Raw genomic sequence first — 20,534 nt, 5'->3', positions numbered from 1 at the left:
TTTGTATGTGGTGCTGAGGATCGAACCTGGGCCGTGCGCATGCCAGACGGGCGCGCTACCACCTGAGCCACATCCCCAGCCCCAGCAATCTGCTGTTTAGCCACAACCCCAGCCCCATATCGTTCATATTCTTGGTGGCTGCTGTTCTGAGTAGAGTGAGATGAAAGCTCACTGTAGTTTTGATTTGCATTTCCCTAATTGCTAATGATGTTGAACATTTTCATAGATTTGTTGTCCATTCTTATTTGTTCTTTTGAGAAGAATCTGTTTAATTCATTTGCCCAATTAAGCTACGTTATTTGAGGTTTTGGTATTAAGTTTTTTTAAAGTTTCTTATATAGTCTGGATATTAATCCTGTGTCAAAGAGTAGTTAGCAGGGCTGGGCATGTGGCTCAAGCGGTAGCACGCTCGCCTGGCATGCATGCAGTGCCGGTTCAACCCTCAGCACCACATACAAACAAAGATGTTGTGTCCGCCAAAAACTAAAAAATAAATATTAAAAAATTGTCTCTCTCTCTCTTTTTTTTAAAAAAAAGAGTAGTTAGCAAATATATTTTCTCCCATTCCGTAGGTTCTTTCTTCATGTTACTAATTGTTTCCTTTGCTGTGTAGAAGCTTTTTAATTTGATGCCATTCTGTTTATTAACTTTTGTCATTATTTTCTGAGCTTTAGGAGTTCTAATAAGAAAGTCATTGCCTGTACCTATATGCTGGAGTCTCAAACCTATATTTTCTTCCAAGGATTTGCATAGTTTCTGGTCTGATTCCTGGGCTTTTGATCTCTTTCAAGTTTGTACAGGGTCTAGTCTTATTTGTCTACATATAGATAACCAATTTTCCTGGCACCATTTGTTTAAAGCCTGTCTTTTCTCCCAATATATTTTTGGCATCTTTGTCAAGAATCAGATGACTGTTAACTGTGTTGGATCTTTTTCTGTGTCTTCTCTTCTTTCCCATTGGTCTATGTATCTGGTTTTATGACAGAGCCATGCAGTGATTATTTCAATAGCTTTGTACTATAATTTGAAGTCAGGTATTGTGATGATGCCTCCAGCTTGCTTATTGAGTTAGAATTTTTTTGGCTATTCTGAATATTTTATTCTTCCAAATGGATTTCAGGACTGTTTTTTCTAGGTCTGGAAAAATGACATTTATTATTATTATTATTATTATTTTAAATTTATATATGACAACAGAACTCATTACAATTTATATTACATATATAGAGCACAATTTTTCATATTTCTCTTTGTATACAAAGTATATTCACACCAATTCGTGGGTATTTTGATGGGAATTGCATCAAATCTGTATGTTGCTCATAAAACCAATTTCAAACATATACAATCATATTAGTAGTGATTTTAGTGTCCAAAAAGAGATCTACTAAACAATAATTACTGGGCTGGTATGGTGACTTGTAGTACTAACTACTGAGAAGGCCAAGCCAGGAGGATTGCTTGAGTCCAGGAGTTGGAGATCAGGTTAGGCAAAATAGCAAGACCCCCATCTTAAAAATAATAATAATTACTGATGTCAAAACACATCTCAATCATTATGATAGTCACTAATTCTTCATTGTTTTCCTTGAAACTCTAATATACAATTAGTGAATGTCAATTTAGGACTAATTGTGCTGTTTTATAGAGGAGAAAGCTGATTATAATAGTAAATGAAATCAGCTATCATGAACTGATTTGTGTTTATTTAATTACAATTATCATGCTGATGACTCTACATATTACGTCTCCACCTATAGTCCCCTAGGTGCTAATTTTAAAGATATGAGTTTTCATTAAAAATAAGAAAAGAAACCCCTCCATATGCATTTCAATAATTCAAATTGTATCATAATTTGACTATTAACACAAGGGAAAATCAATGCAACTGATTCAGATTTAAATTCAAGATTACACAGTGCAAAAGAGGGAATAGTCTTGGAAAGGGAAGTAGAAAAATGTAAGATCCCTCTTAGAGGTCAGAAAAAATAAATTAAAAAATGTGATTTTTTTTAAAGGTAGTGTTAACTTGAAGTGGAAAACAAAAAGCAAAAATCCTTTGAAGCAAAGTCAGTTGTGTTTACAAGGACCTTTGAGTTTCTTTGATGTTTTAGTGATTCTGGTTTTTAAAATGTTGATTTGTGGAGGATGGGCACAGGGGATTGAATCTAGGTGCTTAACCACTGATCCACATCACCAGCCCTTTTTTTACATTTTTCTTTATTTTGATGTAGGAAAACCATAAATTACTTAAGGCCTTGCTAAATTGCTGAGGGTGACTTTGAACTCAATATCCTCCTGCCTCAGCCTCCAGAGCCACTGGGATTACAGTGTGCATCATGAAGCCCGGCCTTAAATGTTGATTTTATAATCCTTTCTTTTTAGCTGATAAGAGAAATTACAAAATACAGAATACTTGCAAACTACAAAATATAGGATACTTACAACTAAAGGTGCTTTGTTAAATGATCAGAGTTTAACTAACTCTGCAAGTGACTCTCAAGCAGTGACTCTCAAACTGGGAGAGTAATACTAGTCTTATCAAGAGAAGTTTAGAAATGCCTGGGGGCATTTTGTTGTTGTTTCACCATCACTGAGGAAACTACTAACATTTTTTGGCCAGGCCCATAGATAGTATATAACCTTCAGCTAGTAGGAACAGTCCAAACCAAAGTACCAATAGAGTTCTATCAAGAAACCCTGGTGCAAAGAAGTAATCTACCAAGGAAAACACAGTTGCAGTTAAGTAAGAGAACAGAGCAGGTGCTGGGTGCAGTGCTGCATGCCTGTAATCCCAGTGGCTCTGGAGGCTGAGGCAGGAGGATCATGAGTTCAAAGCCAGCTTCAGCAAAAGTAAGGCCCTAAACAATTCAGTGAGACCTTATCTCTAAATAAAATACAAAATAGGGCTGGAGATGTGACTCAGTGGTCTAGAGCCCTTGAGTTCAATCCCTGTTACCAAAGAAAAATAGACCACTCAGGTGACTTGTTTGTACCAGTAGGTCTACCTAAAACGAAAAGGGATTTTATGCAAATTTTTTTATTATCCATTTAAATATAATTCTTTATTTCTTTATGTTTGTCAAGAAGTAAATATATTTAAGATAACAATGAAAAATAATAAAAGAATGACAAGTATAGGAACCTAATGATGACTTACACTTTTTGATTATAGACTTGAGATTCATCTAAAATGACAATGCAATCCCTAGCTATTGCAACAGAAATCTTAACCTCTGAGTGAAAAAAAAAGAGGGATGTTGAGATACCTTCAATCATCTTTTCTCACTTCTGCGTAAGTACCAAGAGAGGTTGGCCAAAAATATTTTAAAACCTAAAACATACTATTAAACGTGGCTTTTCTTTAAAATAAGTGCAAGTATATGATATGGCCTGGCGTTAATTTACAATCCCTACTTTCTTATGCTGCGACTATCTTTAAATGTGCCCAGTTTGAACTGAGATGTGCCATAAGTCAGATATCAAAGACTTATTATGAAGAATGTAAAATAACAGTTATATTTTTATTTTGATTACAAGTTAAAAGGATGACACTTTAAATATATTGAATTATGTAAAATGTGTTATTAAATGAAGCTCATCTGTCTTATTTTTTAAAATATGACTTCTAGAAAATTTAATTTACATGTAGAGTTAATATTATATTTCTATTGGTGGTTCTAAGGGATCAGTGAGAAATAAGAGAAAGATCATGTTCAGATTCTCTATTTCATCATTTGGGTTTGATGTCATTCACTGATCTTCTTATGTATTCCAAACCATTTCAAATTTCATGTGGATTTGGGTAAGACTGAGCTTTCATACTAATCACAGAGAACTTACTTTCCCATATATGTTTGTTCAGTGTCCCCCACTGAGTATAGTCTTCATAATAGTGTTTATGGTCCTGTTTCTAATTTTATACTGCTTGCATCAGTTAAAATGCTGAAGATTCAGGAGGGTTTGCTTTGCTTCGGTGTATGCTCTGGTAGACTATATGTTATCCCGAAGAACATATTTTCTCCTCCACTCTCCCTGTCTCCTCCAAGAGGTGCTTGTGATCTTCCAAGCACACTTTGGGAGGATGTTATCAGCCTTACTTTGTTTCAGTGAGAAGAGAACAGTTTCCAGAGTAGGAACTATCTAAAAATGTCTCCTTAGTAATGAAAGCATTTATTGCCAAGACTTTTGTTGCTTTGTCAATTGTCTATATTGGCTGTAACCGCCAGGATTTTGCTGTTTAATTATTTAAACCACATAAATGGGCAATCTTTCATATATTATCTCTATTTCTTCTTTAAAAATGAATTATAAAATTTTAACTTTGACCCATATTTGTATAGATGAAATATCTGAGACTCAGAAAAGTTAATGATTTGCCTATAGTCACACAATTAGACTTCTGACTACAATTCTTTTGGCTGTATTCCTTACTTCTGCTGTTGTTCTGGTAAGGAAGTAATTTATATTTCTGAAAACTAAATGGATAAAGCCCAACAGTGCACTGTGGAAATTGAGATGTGCAGGCCACAAGTCCCCAATGTCTGTTCTGCATTTATTTCAACACACCAAATATTTGACCTCCGTGAAAAGAATGCCAAGGTAAATTAGGCAGAACCAGAAACAGGAACTCATATACATGCCATATATTAGTGGCAATTTCAGATGTTTGAGTTTCTTTCTTTGTACAGTTGAAAGTGGAATAATATTTGTCAGGGCTAGACAAACAGTAGATGCTGGCAGAAGACCTTGCCTTGTATATGACTCACTTCCATTAGTACAGTACAGTTCGACATGACTTTTTAATTGTGGGGAGTGCCTCAGCCCTACTCATCATGCCCAGCCTAAACCTCCATCTTCCCTGGATTTAAGGACAAGATACTTGTTTAAATTCCACTTAAGTTATATGATCCCTTTACTTAAAGTCCAATAAATATTTTATGCATTTTTATTCTATTAAGTCTAAATCCTTATGCTTGATTTTCAAGGAATTTCATAATCTGACCTAAGCACACAAATATGTCATCCTTTATAGAATCCTTTCCTCTTAGCAAAATGAGGTGTCCTTACTGTCCTTTAAACATACTTTTTTCTGCTGAATCTTTTATGCTGTTTAATTCACTTGCCTTTTATTCTCTTTTTAGAATCTGAATCCTATGTACTTATCCAGGTCTAGCTCAAATCCCAAGACTCATCTCTTACTTTTAACTCTTTAGTGTTTACAATTTGTACCAAAATACATTTTAGTATTTATTTTGTGGCAGGGTAGGGCCCTTGCCACCCTCCCACTACAGTAACTTTTACCAAGGAAGAAACTGGTGTTACCAAGAAAGACCTGTTTATAATTTAGGAGTTCCCATTCTCGAGAGTATAATGAGGATCTAGAGTCACCTCCACCCTTGGAGATAGATCCAAGATTGGGGTCCTTCGGCACAGGTGTAAAGGTTGATCCATTGCCTAAATCTCTTACATTGGCACAGAGGATGATGTACACACACACACACACACACACACACACACACACACACACACACGCCAAAACTCAGGAAGGAAGGAAGGAAGGAAGGAAGGAAGGAAGGAAGGAAGGAAGGAAGGAAGGAAGGGAGGGCGGGAAGGAAGGAAAGAAAGAAAGGTGGGCGGGCGGGGGGGGAAGAAGGAAGGAGACCCTTTGAAATCCATTGAGAAATGATACTGTTCTGGTCAACCTCACAGAAAATGGATATTTCTTGTCATTTTCTGACTTACCATATTGTGACCAAGCATAGTGCTATTATTTTATTTTTCTACTAAGACCTTTACTAGGATTCACCTGGTTTATAACTTTCTACTTTTAAATATAACTGAATCTGCTGGAAGGTGGTGGCAGAGTCTGTAATCCCAGATATTCAGGAGGCTGAGGCTGGAGGATCGCAAGTTTGAGGTAAACTTGGGGAACTGAGCCAGACTCTGTTTCAAAATAAAAACTAAACTGGGCATGGTGGCACACATCTGTAATCCCAGTGGCTCAGAATTGTGAAACAGGAGAATTGGGATTTCAAAGCCAACCGTAGCAACTTAATGAAGCCCTGAGTAACTCATTGGGACCTATCTCTAAATAAAATACAAAAGAGGGCTGGGGATGTGGCCCAGTGGTTTAGTTCCCAAGAGTTTCATCTCTGATAGCAAAAAAAAATTAATAATAAATGAATAAATAAAATAAAAAGGGCTGGGGATGTAGCTCAGCAGTAGAGCACCCCTGGATATTTGTACTAGGGAGTACAAAAAAAAAAAAGAATTTTCAATACATATTACTTTTTGTCTAGTTTATTTCATTCAGAATCTCCCTGTTTTTGCTATTATCAATAGTTCTTTATTCTTGCTAAGTATGTTTCCAAAATTTATTATCTATTTTCCTATTGATATACATTGGGGATTTTTTTTAAGTAAACCAGGTTATATTTATACAGTGGAAAATTATTAAGCAATGAAAATAAGAAGTACATTCACATTCAACAACTTGGATAAATCTTATAAAAATACATATGGAGCTAAAAAAGCCACATACCAAAGAACACATGTGTATGATTACACTGTATAAAGTAACAAAACAGCCAAAACTAATCCTTGTTATTAGAAGTTAAAATAGTGCCTAACTCTGGGGGAGTGGAGGGAATAATTAGGGGAGCAATGAGAAAGGGCTCATGAAAGTGCATTTGATGTCCAATTTCTTGACCTGGGTTAGGGTTCAGTGGATATGTTTACTTTGTGATAATTCATTGTGCTATACGTGATTTTCTTTTGTCTGTTATATTTAATAAAAGAGAAGCTCTATTAACAGTAAAAAAAAATCAATCTCTACATTCATGTAATAGTTAGTAATCAAATGTCTACTATATGGTTAATATGAGTATAAGGGTTCTGAGGCATGTAAGACAGACATGTTCCCACAGTCCAACATTGGGGATTTTTTGACTATTACAAATAAAACCACCATGAATAGTTGTGCACAAGTCTCAGTGTGGATGTATGCTTTTATTTCTCTGGAGTAAATATCTCGACAGATGTGATTTAATTTTTAAAGCAACCGCCAAACAGTTTTCTAACAGTTTGTGCCATTGTTTATACTACATGTTATAGTCTGCAGTTCTAAGAGAGATACCATAGTCTTCATCTTTGTCAACATTTGTTATGATGAGTCTTAAATTTTGTCCATCCTACTGTATGTGTAATAACATTGCAGTTTTGATTTACATTTCAACTTATGTTGGATATCCTTTCATGTGCACATTCACCATATTTGTGTCTACTTTGGTGAAGAAAAAAAGTCTTCTGCCCATCTTTTCAAATTGGGTGATTTTTCTTATTAATAAGTTGTAAGAATCATTTGTATATCCTAGATATCATTCTCTTGAGAGAGATATGTTTTGCCAATACTTTTTCCTAGTCTGTCAGCTTACCTTTCCATTTCCATAACAATGAATATACAATAGACAAAGTTTGTTGTTGTTGTTGTTTTTGGTACTGGGGATTGAACTCAGGGTCATACCACCACTGAGCCACGTCCCCAGTCCTATTTAGTATTTTATTTAGAGACAGGGTCTAACTGAGTTGCTTAGTGCCTCACTTTTGCTGAGGCTGGCTTTGAACTTGCAATCCCCCTGCCTCAGCCTTTTGAGCCACTGGTATTACAGGTATGAACCACCACGCCCAGCATGAGACAAAGTTTTTGAGGAGAGAGAGGAAAAAAGAGCATGAGGCAGAGAGAGCTAGTTAGTTTTAAAAGCCTCTGCCAAGCAGCTTTTTATATTTTCTTCCAGAAGTTGTATAGGTTTAGCTGCTACATTTAGGTCTGTAGTCTAGTCCTACCAGTAGTGTGTGAGGGCTCCCATTGATCCACATCCTTGCCAACTTATTATTATCTTTTTGATTATAACCATCTTGATAGATGTGAAGTAGTATCTCACTGAGGTTGTACATTTCCCTAATGGTGCTGGGTATACTTTCATTTGCTTATTTGCTTTTGAATATTTTCTTTGGAGAAATGTCTATTCTAATTTCTTGCCATTTGTCTTTTCATATTGAACAATAAGAATTGCTTGTATATTCTAGGTAGTTATATTCTAACTACATGAATTGTAAATGTTTTCTTCTATGATTGTGTTTTCACTTTCCTTGATGGTAGCCTTTAAAAGTTTTAAATTTGATGAAGTTCATTACTTTATTATTTTTTCTTTTGGTGCTTGGGCCTTTGGTGTCTTAAATACAAAGTCATTGTCTACCCCAAGACTTACCTATGCTTTCTTACATTTAGTTTTGGTTCTTACATATATATGTGTTGTCCATTTTGAATTCTTACATTTATGTCTGTGGTCCATTTTGAGGTAATTTTTATGTGGGGTAGGGCTTAACTTAATTCTTTTGCATTAAAGACTATATCATTTTGAAATATATTTTCATTTGGAATGCAATTCTAGGATATCAGTTTTTTTTCTTTCAGAACTTGAAAATGTTGATGTACTGTTTTCTGGTTTGCATGGTTCTTGAATGAATTTTGACATTTTACTTTCACTCCTTTGTACATAATGGTATCTGTTTTCTGTAGATGCTTTTCAATTTTTTTCTTAGCACTGGTTTTAAGCATTTAGTGTAAATTTGTGTCATCTTTATCATTTTTCTTATTCATTGAGCTTTTTGAATCTGAGTGTTCATCAGATATAGAACATTTTTATTTATTATTTCTTCAAATGTTTTTTTCCCACCTCTTTTAGGAACTACCATAACATAAATATTGGACTGGTTGAAGCTGTGCATACTGATGCTTTGTTCAGTTCAGTCTCTTTCTCCGTGTTTGATTTTGGAGTCTTTATCACTGCATATTCAGTTTGCTGATATTGACTTCTTCAATGTTGAATCTGCTGTTAATCTCATTCAGTGTAATTTTCACCTTAGCCATTGTTTTATCTGATTTTATCTAATTTTATCTAATTCAGACATTTTTATATCTTCTTTTTCTCCTTTACATGCTTATGCTTTTCCATAGCATCTTGAACATATGGTATACAACTCTATTAATGTCCTTGTATAATAACTCTATCACAGTGTAATTAATGATCATTTTTATTAATTTTCTTTTCAACATGGGTTATATTTTCCTCGCTCTTTGCATGCCTCATACATTTTTATTGGATTCCAAACATTGTAAATTTACCTTGTTCAGTACTGGATATTTTGTATTCTTTTAAATATTCTTGAGCTGTGTACAGCTTTTTGCTGAACTATCTTGGAAACATTTTGTATTCTTTTAAATATTCTTGAGCTGTGTACAGCTTTTTTCTGAACTATCTTGGAAACATTTTTATCTTTTTAAGATTCTTCTAGACAGGAGTTACCTTCAATCTTGGGCTATTTTGTCCCTTTTACTGACTATGTTACTTGATGCCCTTTTATTATAGATTTTCCATTCTAGCTGGTGATTACAAAAATTGATCTGCATGCCAACAATCACCACCACCTTCCATTCTGTTCCTTTCTGAAGGTTCTTTCTCTGGCCTTACATGTGAGCCCATTGTTACATAGCCGCAGACTTCAGGGGAACCCTCCATAGATGTCTAGAGAGCTAGTGCATGTACACACTCTCCCTCCCTCTGCAGTTCTCTACTCTCTCCTTTATTCTGCTCTGGGACTTCTAGCTGTGTCGGTCTCTTCAGACTTTAAAATCCATCTCTTCAACTCAGGAGATTTTCTATTTGAGTTTTCCTTCTCTGGATGTGGCCTGAAAAATTCTTTTCAGGGAGTAAATTGGGATAATCCTAGCACTCATCTCTCATGCCTAACTTTATCTTAGAGGTCACTCTTATGCTGCTTATTATCTAATATCTGAGAACTGTTGTTTGTATTTTGTCCACTTTTTTTTCCAATGTTTCATATGCGAGGGTAAATCTGTTGCCCCTCTTGGAGAGATTTAGTCTTCCATAAATGTTTAACACTATTCTCTGGCACATCATTTACAATAGATGAGGTTCTTCCTGGTAACAGCAGCGGTAGGCCTACTGAATGCTCCTAGGCAAGTGCCTTCACAAATTTCCAATGGTATATGTTATTATGCTGCCAATTATTTGTTTCAGATATGTTTTTGTCTCATTTAGATTGTACTCTGACATTAGGAACCCTTCATATCTTAGAATTTTATGTCCCCTCCACCCAAACTGGTCACATTTACCTTTAACAATTACTCAACCCTTACCCCGTAAGAATTCCCTTTGAGGTATTAAAGAATAATTCACTTGAGATTATTTATCTCCATGCCAACAATCACCACCACATTCTATCCTGTTCCTTTTCTGAAGGTTTTTAATATAACCTTATATTAAACATGTTAAACATCAATGCCACATATTTAAATGCTATGAGTAAAAGCGAATGCTGATTCATCCACTAATTGTATGTATCCTGGTAGAAAGAACCACCACTACTTTTTTGTGGCCAGTTGAGAAATTTTCTTCTCATTATCCACCAGACTAGTTAATATGTCTTTAAGGCAATAAGTTTAAAAAATAATACTGATAAATCAAAATATTGAAAACTCTACAAACTAAGCAGCTAGTTCTTCAGTAACTGGAAGCACTGACTATGCATATAAAAGTATATCTGATTATGAGTCAAAGTAAATATCAAGAAGGTAATATGCAATTAGATCATTTTGGTCTTCTGATTTTTCCACCAATGAATTATCATTAATTTCTATTCTATAATAAGAAAAAATCTACAACATACCATATTCTATAATAAGAAAAATAAGAAAAAATTAAAACTAGTTTTAAAAGATTTACTTAAATATTCCAGTATCATGTAACCAAACAACTACTCTCCACACAAGTATGTTTTTATTCAACAAACACATTCAGGGGTACATTCCTGGAGTTGAGGTTGCATGCTGCTGAGAGGTGGACCTTAAATGCCTTGTTCTCATAGCTTATTTCCTCTCAGTACTATTTATATATGGGGGCTTAATAGTTAATATATGTGTTTAGGTTAATAGTGTAGTATATTTATAATATTATTGGAACCATGAGTTTATCCAACAAATCATTTGTTAACTCTCTCATACATTCTAGGCATTTCCCTAGTCACTGATGTAACAGTAGTGAACAAAACAACTAATTTCCTGCTCCTGTTGGAAATTGTGTTTGAGGTTGGGTCAGAGCATTCAAGTAGATAAACAAATGTAAGGCAAGTGGTAAGAGAAGTCTAAAGTGGTAAGGCAAGTCTGAAGAGAAAGAAAGGCAGGGTAATGGGCTTGATAGTCATGACAAGAGGCTCTATTTTGTGTAGGATGGCCAGGAAAAGTCTTTATCACATGAAATGACACTGTTACAGAGACATGATAAAGTGATAACTAGTTAGCTAGTTAGATGATTTGGGCAGTTAAGGTTGAGGCAAAGTTGCAAGTATAAATGCTCTGAAGCAGGGGTGGGATTGGTGTATTTAAATGGAACTAACAGACTAGAGAAGAATGTTAGGAAATGGGGAGAAAAGGATGAGGGGAGTCACATTGAATAAGAACAGTCCATAATAAGGCAGGGCAATCCATAATAAAGTCATGGCTTTTTTTTTTTCCTGATACCAGAGATTGAACCCCCAGGGGCACTTAAACACTGAGCCACACCCACAGTCCTTTTTAAAATATTTTATTTAGAGATAGGGTCTCACTGAGTTTCTTAGGGACTCACTACATTTCTGAGGCTGGCTTTGAACTCAGGATCCTCCTGACAGCCTCCTGAGCTGCTGGGATTACAGATGAGTATGACCAGGCCTGGCTAAAGTCATTGCCTTTTATTTGGAAATGGGAAGCTATAGGAAGATTTTGAGCAGAGAGACACAATCAAATTTATATTTAAGAATATCACTCTAGTTGCCATCAGGACAATAGATATTGGGGAAAATGAGGGCAGAAGCAAGGACAGAAGAAGGCTATGAAAATCATTCAGGTGACTTATGATGTGGGTTTGGCCTGTATATTGGCTTAGCAGATACAGAGGAGTGGTCAGATTCTGGGCATGTTTCAAATGCTTATTTGGAAAGAAGGAAGTCAGAAAAATAAATAAATAAAATGCTTTATAATTTATATCAAATTCTAGAAAATGCAAAACAATCTATGATGACAGGAGATGTTTGGAGACAGCCCAGAAAAGGAGAGGGGAGGGATTACAAAGAAGGATGAAATACTTTTTTGATTTTGGTGATAGTCTCATGGGTATATTCATGTCAAAACTTATCAAATCGTACACCTTAAATGTGCAATTTATTGTAGGTCAACTATATCTCAATAAAATTATAAAAATAAAGACATAATATTGTCTAATGGACTGGAGTTGGAATGTGAGAGAAAAGAGATCAAAGGTGGTTTGTAAGTTTTGGACTTTGAGCACCTGGATAATGGGAATTAAATTGTCATTCTTATTTCTGAGATAGGGAAGACTGAAAGCAGATTTTGAGAGAAAAATGAGTTCAGTTTTCAACATGTTGTTAGAGATGCCTACTAGATACATTTTATAACATAATAAATACATGGTAGAAAAGAAATGAAGAATGACTCAGACAGTTTCTCTGTATGATCCACTGGTTCTCCAGAAAGCGCAGAAGTACACTGGACCAACGGGGACCTCTTATGGCCCTGTAGACAAATGTTTGTGCACACCTTTTTTTCCCATCGTTTTCTTTATTTAACATTATGAACATGGTAGACTACATTCTTTTCTCTAAGTTTTAAAGATTCAGTTAATTTGGAGAAACAACTGATGGATTCATTGTTGGAGGTTGATGAATAACTTTAGCAGAGACTATAGTAACAAGCCCTTGGTCACAGACAAACGAGAATGGCTCCACCCAGGATGGGAGCATTGCAGACACTCTTCCTTGGGCTGGCTAGCTTGTGCCTTTCCCCCCTTAACTGTACATATCAGTAATTCAGCTATATTATGATTTAAATCAGATTTTGCTCCTCTTGTCAGAAAGTACAATTGCTTGTTAGTTGATAGGTTGTGATGAAAAGGAGTCTACTCCTTGGGCTTGATACTTAGCTCCATTGCTCACGGGATGTGTGACTGCCTCAATTTACTCTAAAATAAAGATTGGAATAGGACCTACTACTACTGTAAGGTACTATTGTTATGAAGATTAAATGAATTGATATGTATAAAACCTTCAGAATAACAACTGGACATAAAGAAAGCATTCAAGAAATGTTAGCTACTAGCTTTCTTCTCTGACAATCGGTTTTGTCAGTTGGTTCCCACTAAGTTGTGGACTTTTTTGGACCAGGACCAGATATCTTGTCTTTTGATTTTCATCCATTCCCACACCATGCTAGGGCTTTGTCCAGCGTCTGGCATGAATGGTAGCACAAAATGAGAGTTAAAAATATGCTTTTGAATTAAATAATTTCTTCCCTTACGGATAAAGATAAGAATCTCAAGATCTTAGCCTGAAGACTAATGTCCATCTCTCTGCCCCCACCTGTCCCCGCCTTAAAAAAAAGCAGGCCACTGTCTCCAGTTTACACCCTCACTCACAGTTCCATTCACCTTCCCCTTTCCTAATCAGAGGGATCTTGGGGTGGGGCTTCAAGGAACCTCTAGGAGTTTGAAGGGGAGGGAGCCTGGAACCATAGACTAGCTGTGACAAGTCAGGGGTGGGATTTGGTAGTTCAGAAAAGGAGGTACCAGACCAGGAATGGGGGATAGGAATGATGGTGGAGTGGGCTAGTTCAGGATGAACCAGAAATGAGACGTTGAGGAAAGCCAGAAAGGACCAGTTGGCAGGGGGGGGGGATGGGTGGGTGATGACTAGAATCATGTGGAGGGTCGCTTGTGAGGGCACAGAAGCAAAGGCAGGTGATTGGACGAGAAGGAGAGTCCTAGTTGCCAAGGCAGCGACTAGAGGAGAAGGTCTTCAGTCGAGGAGAAGGTCTGGACTAGAGAAGGACGGAGCTCCAGCTCCGTGCGTTCTCCAGTAGAGTCTGTGGATCGACCCCCAGATATCCCTGCTGAAGTGTCACCCGGGAAAGGCTTAAGCCTTCCCTGGTGCCACCCCTCTGCGCTTGGCTACCCACACGCCCCCTGAGCCCCATCTCCACAGACGCCCGCCGCAGCCTACTCCACCGGCTCACCCAGGTGACCACAACATGGCTGTGGCGCAGGTGCTGGTCTTCTGGCTGTTCATGGTGCTCTTCTGGCTGTTCGTGCTGTGGCCGAACTGGCGAGTGCCAGGCCAACTGGACCCGAACACCGGCCAGCGCTGGTCGAAACACAAACTCTGTGCAGACGACAAATGCAGCAGTGAGTGCGCAGGCGGGCGGGCAGCCCAGGGTCTCCACTGTGGCTCTTTGGGGCCGCATGGGGCTCCGATCTCCCGGTCCCCAGCCCCGAGGGCTGGGTGAGGGGGTCGCAGGATGACGGGTGGGGAGCAGGAGTGACAGAGCCTCGGGACCCTGCGTGTGTCCCCTCTGGCTCTGCTGGCGCCCCAGCCAGCCTGCTCGGGTTGTGGGGGGCTTCGACTCCCACTTGTTGCCAGCGTTTTATTTTTCTCTACTGACTGAGACGGGGGTTGGGAAACACGATTCCCCAGGGACAGCTCTCAGTTTATTCCCTTCCAGGATTCGCCTAGGATCTCAGTGGGTGATGGGGTTGTGCCCACGCTGTAGCAGAGCGCTTTTCTGCCCCCTCTACAGGGACCTGGGCCGGTGCAGTATCAGGGCAGATGCTCTCCAGGGCTCGGTGGCCCTAATTCCCGCGGCAGGTTGATGGTGGGGCTCCTTGGGAAAGGCTCACTGGCCCCTTCGTCCTTTTGCGTCGTTAAAAGGCTGGTTTTGCCTTTTAACAGGGACTAGAGTTTAGGCTTGGGAAGAGCACCGAGTCCAGGCACGCAATGTGTTCCGAGGTCTCGGCCCCGACTCTGCTTCAATCCTGTCATTTCTGTGCATAGAAGCCTCCCTTCATATTTGAGGTAGGGTAGCAGGTGGGCCAATAATATTTTTCTTTTGAAAGAGGCCAAGGATCTGCACCAGCCACCTGGGAACTGCAGCCTCTTCTGTGCGTAGGAAGCAGACAGAATTGCTTCCCAGTCCTGGATTGGAGGTGGGCAGTGGGGAGGATGTAGCCATTCAGATTCAGATGAAGAGGTTTGTTGCAATAACAATAATAAATACTCCAAGATTTTTATAAGCCAATTCAGTTTTAGACTTAGTCACTAGTGTTGTTGGAACCTCTTTTCTCTATATACTTACTGGCCCAGAATACTTCTTATGGACTCCCACTTGGTTTCTAGTAACCTTGCAACTTGATGACCGTGTTGTCCATAAATTGTAAGCAGTACATATTTTAAAATATTCATGCTAAAAAGGCCAAGAAGTTTACCATTGATCTCTTTATGCCCAAATTGGTGTTACCAAAACCAAATTTTATAATTTGAATTGTTTGTTCCACTCCAATAAAGAAAAAAGATGTCTCCAATATATGTTAAGCAGTTCCTAGAGGTAACCCTAAGGCTGGAGTAAATAAATACTCAGAGAAGCAAAGCAGCTGCCATGATATTTTCTTTCATTTTTGCTATTCTTTGCTATTGAGCGCTATCCTACGTGGGCTACCTGGACAATCTCATCACTGATGCTTCCTCAGTACTAAGACATGGTGTTGGTAAGGTTCAGTGGGGTAACATAACTTGATAAATGGCCTGTGTCCAAACAGATGTGACCAAAAACAACAGGTGGGTCTGTGTTGTGTTGTAGGAAGTAGTGAGGTGTGTATGTCAGGTGTCCTTGTGTGCCTTCCAAATAAGTGCTCCAAAAAAAAAAAAAAAGAACTAAATAGGTGCTCCATAGTATGCATTATGTTGTCACCTAATATATTACTGATTTATAAATCCTCTATGACCTAAGGGGGAACAAGAGAAACATTGCCATTTCCACTTGTGATGAGAATTTCCCACCTTAAAGTGTCTCTCACCTTCAACTTGGCCTCTTAATTATATATGAATTAGGATGCTGACAGTTCTGAAAATAGTCCTATTTTAGCTTCAAAAAAAACAAGTTACCCTCTCCAAATCTGTGTTTGTTCCTCAGACATATATTTTTATAAAACACACATTCTTGTGTATTTTACTGCTAATTGGCTTTTAGAAAAAGTGTTATTTCCATTTCTTTGTGCTTTTTACATACATCTATTGTCCATTTCATCTTAAATCAGAAACTGTCTATTTGGTCAACCAAAAGAAAAATGTTGCTTCTACCAGTTTCTAGATCAATTGTGATCCTAGTCCTGCATTTTAAGCATGAAGGTATTGCCTGACCTTTTCTCATGGTTAAACTTGTTCCTTGTCAGATAGGATACCCACTTTTGATTTTGTTTATTAAAAAAAATATGAATGAGGATGTTTTGAAACAATCTTAATGTTGGATATAGTCAACAATATTTGCTCAGAGAAAATATATTTCCTGGTTATTTACCCAGATCCTGAACCCAGAGACAGCAACTCTGCTGCAAATGAAATTGACAGTGTTTATGGCTGCATGGTAGCACTTGCAGCCACTTAAAGGTAATGTCTTTTAGCAGTTAGTTCAAGTTAATTAACCCCTTGGGGGTTCCTGGATATTCTAACCTCTTCCCTATTACCTCTGCATGAAGCCATACTTAAGCCTGTCCATGTCTACACTTGGATTTACATATTTGCAAAATGAAGCTTTTTATGATTATGAAACAGAAAAAAAATTGAGGCCTGCAAGAACCAAGAGTTTCACTGAAACCAGCTATGGTTGGTGGTAGCCACTTTGCTTTTTATTTCTCAGCACAGAGAAAAATAGAGAAGCTTCCTTTTCCCTCGCCTAATTGCAGGGAATATTGTATTTTATAGCAATAAAATCTCTAAGGATTTTAGATACTTTGAGCAGGTGAATTAAAAGTGATTCCAGAGAGTACTGGAAAAACTTGATTTTTGTTCATAGTGGGATTCATATTTCCTGATGAGTCAATATGGACTGTGAAAAATAAAATCCTAATGTTTGTTTTTTCTTTTTTCAATGTTTATATACAGTGTTAATGTATCGAGGTGAAGCTGTTGAAGATTTCACAGGACCAGATTGTCGTTTTGTAAATTTTAAAAAAGGTGACCCTGTATATGTCTACTATAAACTTGCAGAGGTATCACCAGAACTTTGGGCCGGAAGTGTAAGTAAAAGTTTGACAGGTGTTATATTCTTACTTTTGATGGGTAGCAGTGTAGATTTAAATGACTGATTTCTTGGGGTCTTTGTAGAGTTAACCTGACCTCTTTGCCAGGCCCTGTGCTCCTAACACACCTTAGGCCTGGCACAGCATAGAAAGTCAGGAGACTTTCTGAAACAGAACTGAACTGGTTGTGGTTGCTACCCCTCACATCAAGTTCTAGAAGGCTCTACACATCATAAAGGTCATCATGATGAAAACCTGACAATTCTTAGCTTTGCTGCTTCAAAAGGGAAGGATTCATGGACATTAGAGTTAATCCTGTAAATTAAGTCTGAGATAGTAACTCAGGCATGCATATTTAAAGTTGATTTTTTTGTGTATTTTACCTAATCATTTGTGCTGTTTTTACTCTAAAAAAGCAGAATATTATGTTCATTGTGTGCTTCCCCCCCCCTTTTTTCTTTTTTGCAACTTCTGGGTCATCCATTTCCTGCTTTTCCTATATTCTATGCCTGAAGGTTCCCCCAGGGGTTCTACTTCCAGCCAGTTGTATGGATCTTCTGATGAAAGACATGACATTGTTTATATCATGCTTTGATATATTAAATGGGGAGATTCACTAGGAGTGACCTCATTGAGAGGCTTATGAGTATTGTCCTTTTCATTTAAAAAAATGTGATAGGTGGATTGTTTACTTAAAATAGTAGCAAGGGTCTTTGATGACTGTAGGAATGTTCCAGTTTAGAGACATTCCGGGTTGCATCCTTGAAAGTTCTCACCCTAAATAAAACACCACACAGCAGAAAATAAGACAGAAAATAAGAGTAATCCCTATGGAAAACTAGTTTCATTTTGTTGCCATTTCTGACTCTTAGGGAATGATCTTGAAACATGGTGCCTCTAGGTACAAACTTTATATTTAGACAGAGTCCCAGTTGCAGTACTCCATATAAAGAACCATCTATTGTTTCTTTCAAGTATACCAAATAGGATTGGTAACCTTTAAACTTGGAACTGTTTTTCCATGTACCTAAGTGGCATTTTTCATGTAGTAGTCATCTTTCTCACCTTCTTTGAGCTTTTGGATAAATGGGCTTGATTTGCATTTTCTCCTCTCACATTGTAGCCTGTTAACTCTGTTCATCCCTAGGACTCTTGCCATTCTGGGTGGCAGCACTCATCCTGTCTTCCTGAGGAGCCCTGCTTTCAGCACCTGACCAGAAAGGATCTTTGCCAACTGAATGAGTGTTTGGGTGGCACTTTGTTTGCATTGTTCCTCTGGCATTCATTTGTCTTCTTTGCCTTCAGTCAGGTTGTGTTTTATCTGAGCTCCCTATAAAGTGAAAAACTCAGTTAGGAAAGGACCCCTGTCTAATCCATCTTCCTTTTGAATATTTCCTTTCAGGGCAGTGGCACTTAAGTACATTTGTTCTGATAGTAGCTTATGCAGAATTTGTTCTCTTGTGGCAGTTCTTGGCTCCCCATCCACAAATCAAATCAACAGCACCTTGGCAGGGATGATGTATGGAAGCAAAATTAGATATAAAAATTATTTCCAGTCATGAGCCTCCATGATTCTGCATCATTTTTTTTCATATCACAAGAAATGGGATACCACCCAGTGTGTAATTATGGAGCTTTATATAATCTATCGTCTCATTTGACACAGATTAAAAAGAGATAAATGTGTTCCCTTTCTCCATACAACTCTGGTTTCTTTCCCTTTTCCAAATTTAACCTTAATAGAATTTTCATCAGAAGGGAATAGTGTATTTCCCCTCAGACTCGCCTGTCATGTCATAAGTGTTATACTTAAGAAATTAAAAACTCTTTAGTTTTCAAAATGATTCTCCTTTTGAGTTTTTAGTTTTCATTCTGCAATGTTGTTGGTTTTCTAGAGTCTCAGACATTATCTGCAGTGATGAAGCTTTTAATTGCTCCGTCTTATCTAATCTTCATGGCAGTATTCTACCACTAATACTGGCTCTCAGATGGTTTCTAGATATAACAAGGACATTCATGAATAGGGATATTTTAGAGGTAGTGATAAGATGCCTTTTTTAATTTTCTTTTTTGTGCATTTGATTTGCCTATCAGTTTCCTTTAATTATTGGCAAGAATCTTCTGTTCCTTTTAGTCAGTAGTTAGTAATAGGAGTGTCTTTCTCAAGGAGAACTTTATATACCTTTTGTACACTTTATGTAACTTCATACAATTTAACTGTTGGTGCTGAAAATAAATGGGGTTCTTTTCTGCAGAGGATTTATTTTGGGTGAAACTGAAGCTTGATATGTGGTTTCATATGCATTATATTGTAATTTTATTTTCTCCCCTGCTGAGGGCCATTGTCAAGTAGGAATGACACTTCAAATTTTCCTTGCCAGCGTACCCCATGTTAAATGGATTTCGCTGTTGACATTGCATGTAAGGTGACCTTGCTCAAGGACCAAGGCAGATCCGGGTTTAGAGCTGATCAGGTTTGAGGAAGTATCCCACTCCTTAGGGTGTTCCTGGTTTAAGACAAAAGGAGTTTTAGGGAAGTTGGAGGTTGAAGATGATTGCTGCTGGGAGTAGGGCGTGCCTGCAGGCTGAGTTCCCGCTGAGTTCTCCTGGAGAAAAAGTTTTTAGGAGGTGAATTGTTCCGGAGATTGGATTACCCCTGAACCTTGTGTGGAGGCGGTGTGAGTCGGGAATAAAGAATTGCTGTTTGAATCTACAAGGCTGTGAGTGCCTCCTGATTCTGTGCCCAGCCAAGACTGCAGCATTAATTTTCTCCCCCCTTCTGATTAATTAAACAACAAGCAATGTGGCTAAAGGACTGTGCCTGGTAGGTTGTTCAATTCAACATATGGTTCTTACCCGTCACGGGAGAACTGACCTTTAGACGTCAGTTTCCTGTCTTGGGTTGAATCCACTGCAACCAGATCAACCCGTCACTGACTACCAGTCCAGCATTCAGCCATGCTTGTGGATAGGCCTAAGCACCAGTGTGGGGGGGTGAGGTTCTTGCCTCACCTCTGTTGGCCCCCAAATTTAACCTTGGTGCCAGTGGGGGGGGTGAGGTTCTTGCCTCACCTCTGTTGGCCCCCAAATTTTAGACTATCACTAGTAGAAGGGAGGAGGATAGAGAAATGCCACGACACCAAGCCAATTGACGGCTCCTTTGGAAAAATTGTGTCACTGGTGACACCATCAGCAAAGATGCCAGCATTACATCAATTAACATGGGGTGCGCTGGCAAGGAAATTGCATCACTGGTGACACCATCAGCAAGGATATGCCAGCGGTACCACAATTCACTGCACCAGATGATAGTTCACAATGCATGCAACTCAT

The 20,534-nt window shown here is 38.1% G+C and overlaps 1 protein-coding gene across 4 annotated transcripts in view; it reads left to right on the top strand.

The window, feature by feature from the left end:
- Positions 1–20,534, top strand: part of LOC144364811 (transport and Golgi organization protein 1 homolog) — a 68,770-nt gene that overhangs the window by 19,340 nt on the left and 28,896 nt on the right. For 3 of the 4 annotated variants that reach the window (XM_078036607.1, XM_078036606.1, XM_078036610.1), the window contains one exon: positions 17,065–17,198. In XM_078036607.1, the coding sequence (XP_077892733.1) occupies positions 17,065–17,198 (134 nt within the window). Of the gene's footprint in view, positions 1–3,163; positions 3,296–17,064; positions 17,199–20,534 lie in introns of those variants that run through there. The other variant, XM_078036608.1, reaches the window with a different exon arrangement.

This window comes from Ictidomys tridecemlineatus, unplaced genomic scaffold, assembly GCF_052094955.1.
Source record: "Ictidomys tridecemlineatus isolate mIctTri1 unplaced genomic scaffold, mIctTri1.hap1 Scaffold_44, whole genome shotgun sequence".
In the NCBI taxonomy this organism is placed as follows: Eukaryota; Metazoa; Chordata; class Mammalia; order Rodentia; family Sciuridae; genus Ictidomys; species Ictidomys tridecemlineatus.
This window is presented reverse-complemented; position numbering and strand designations above follow the sequence as displayed.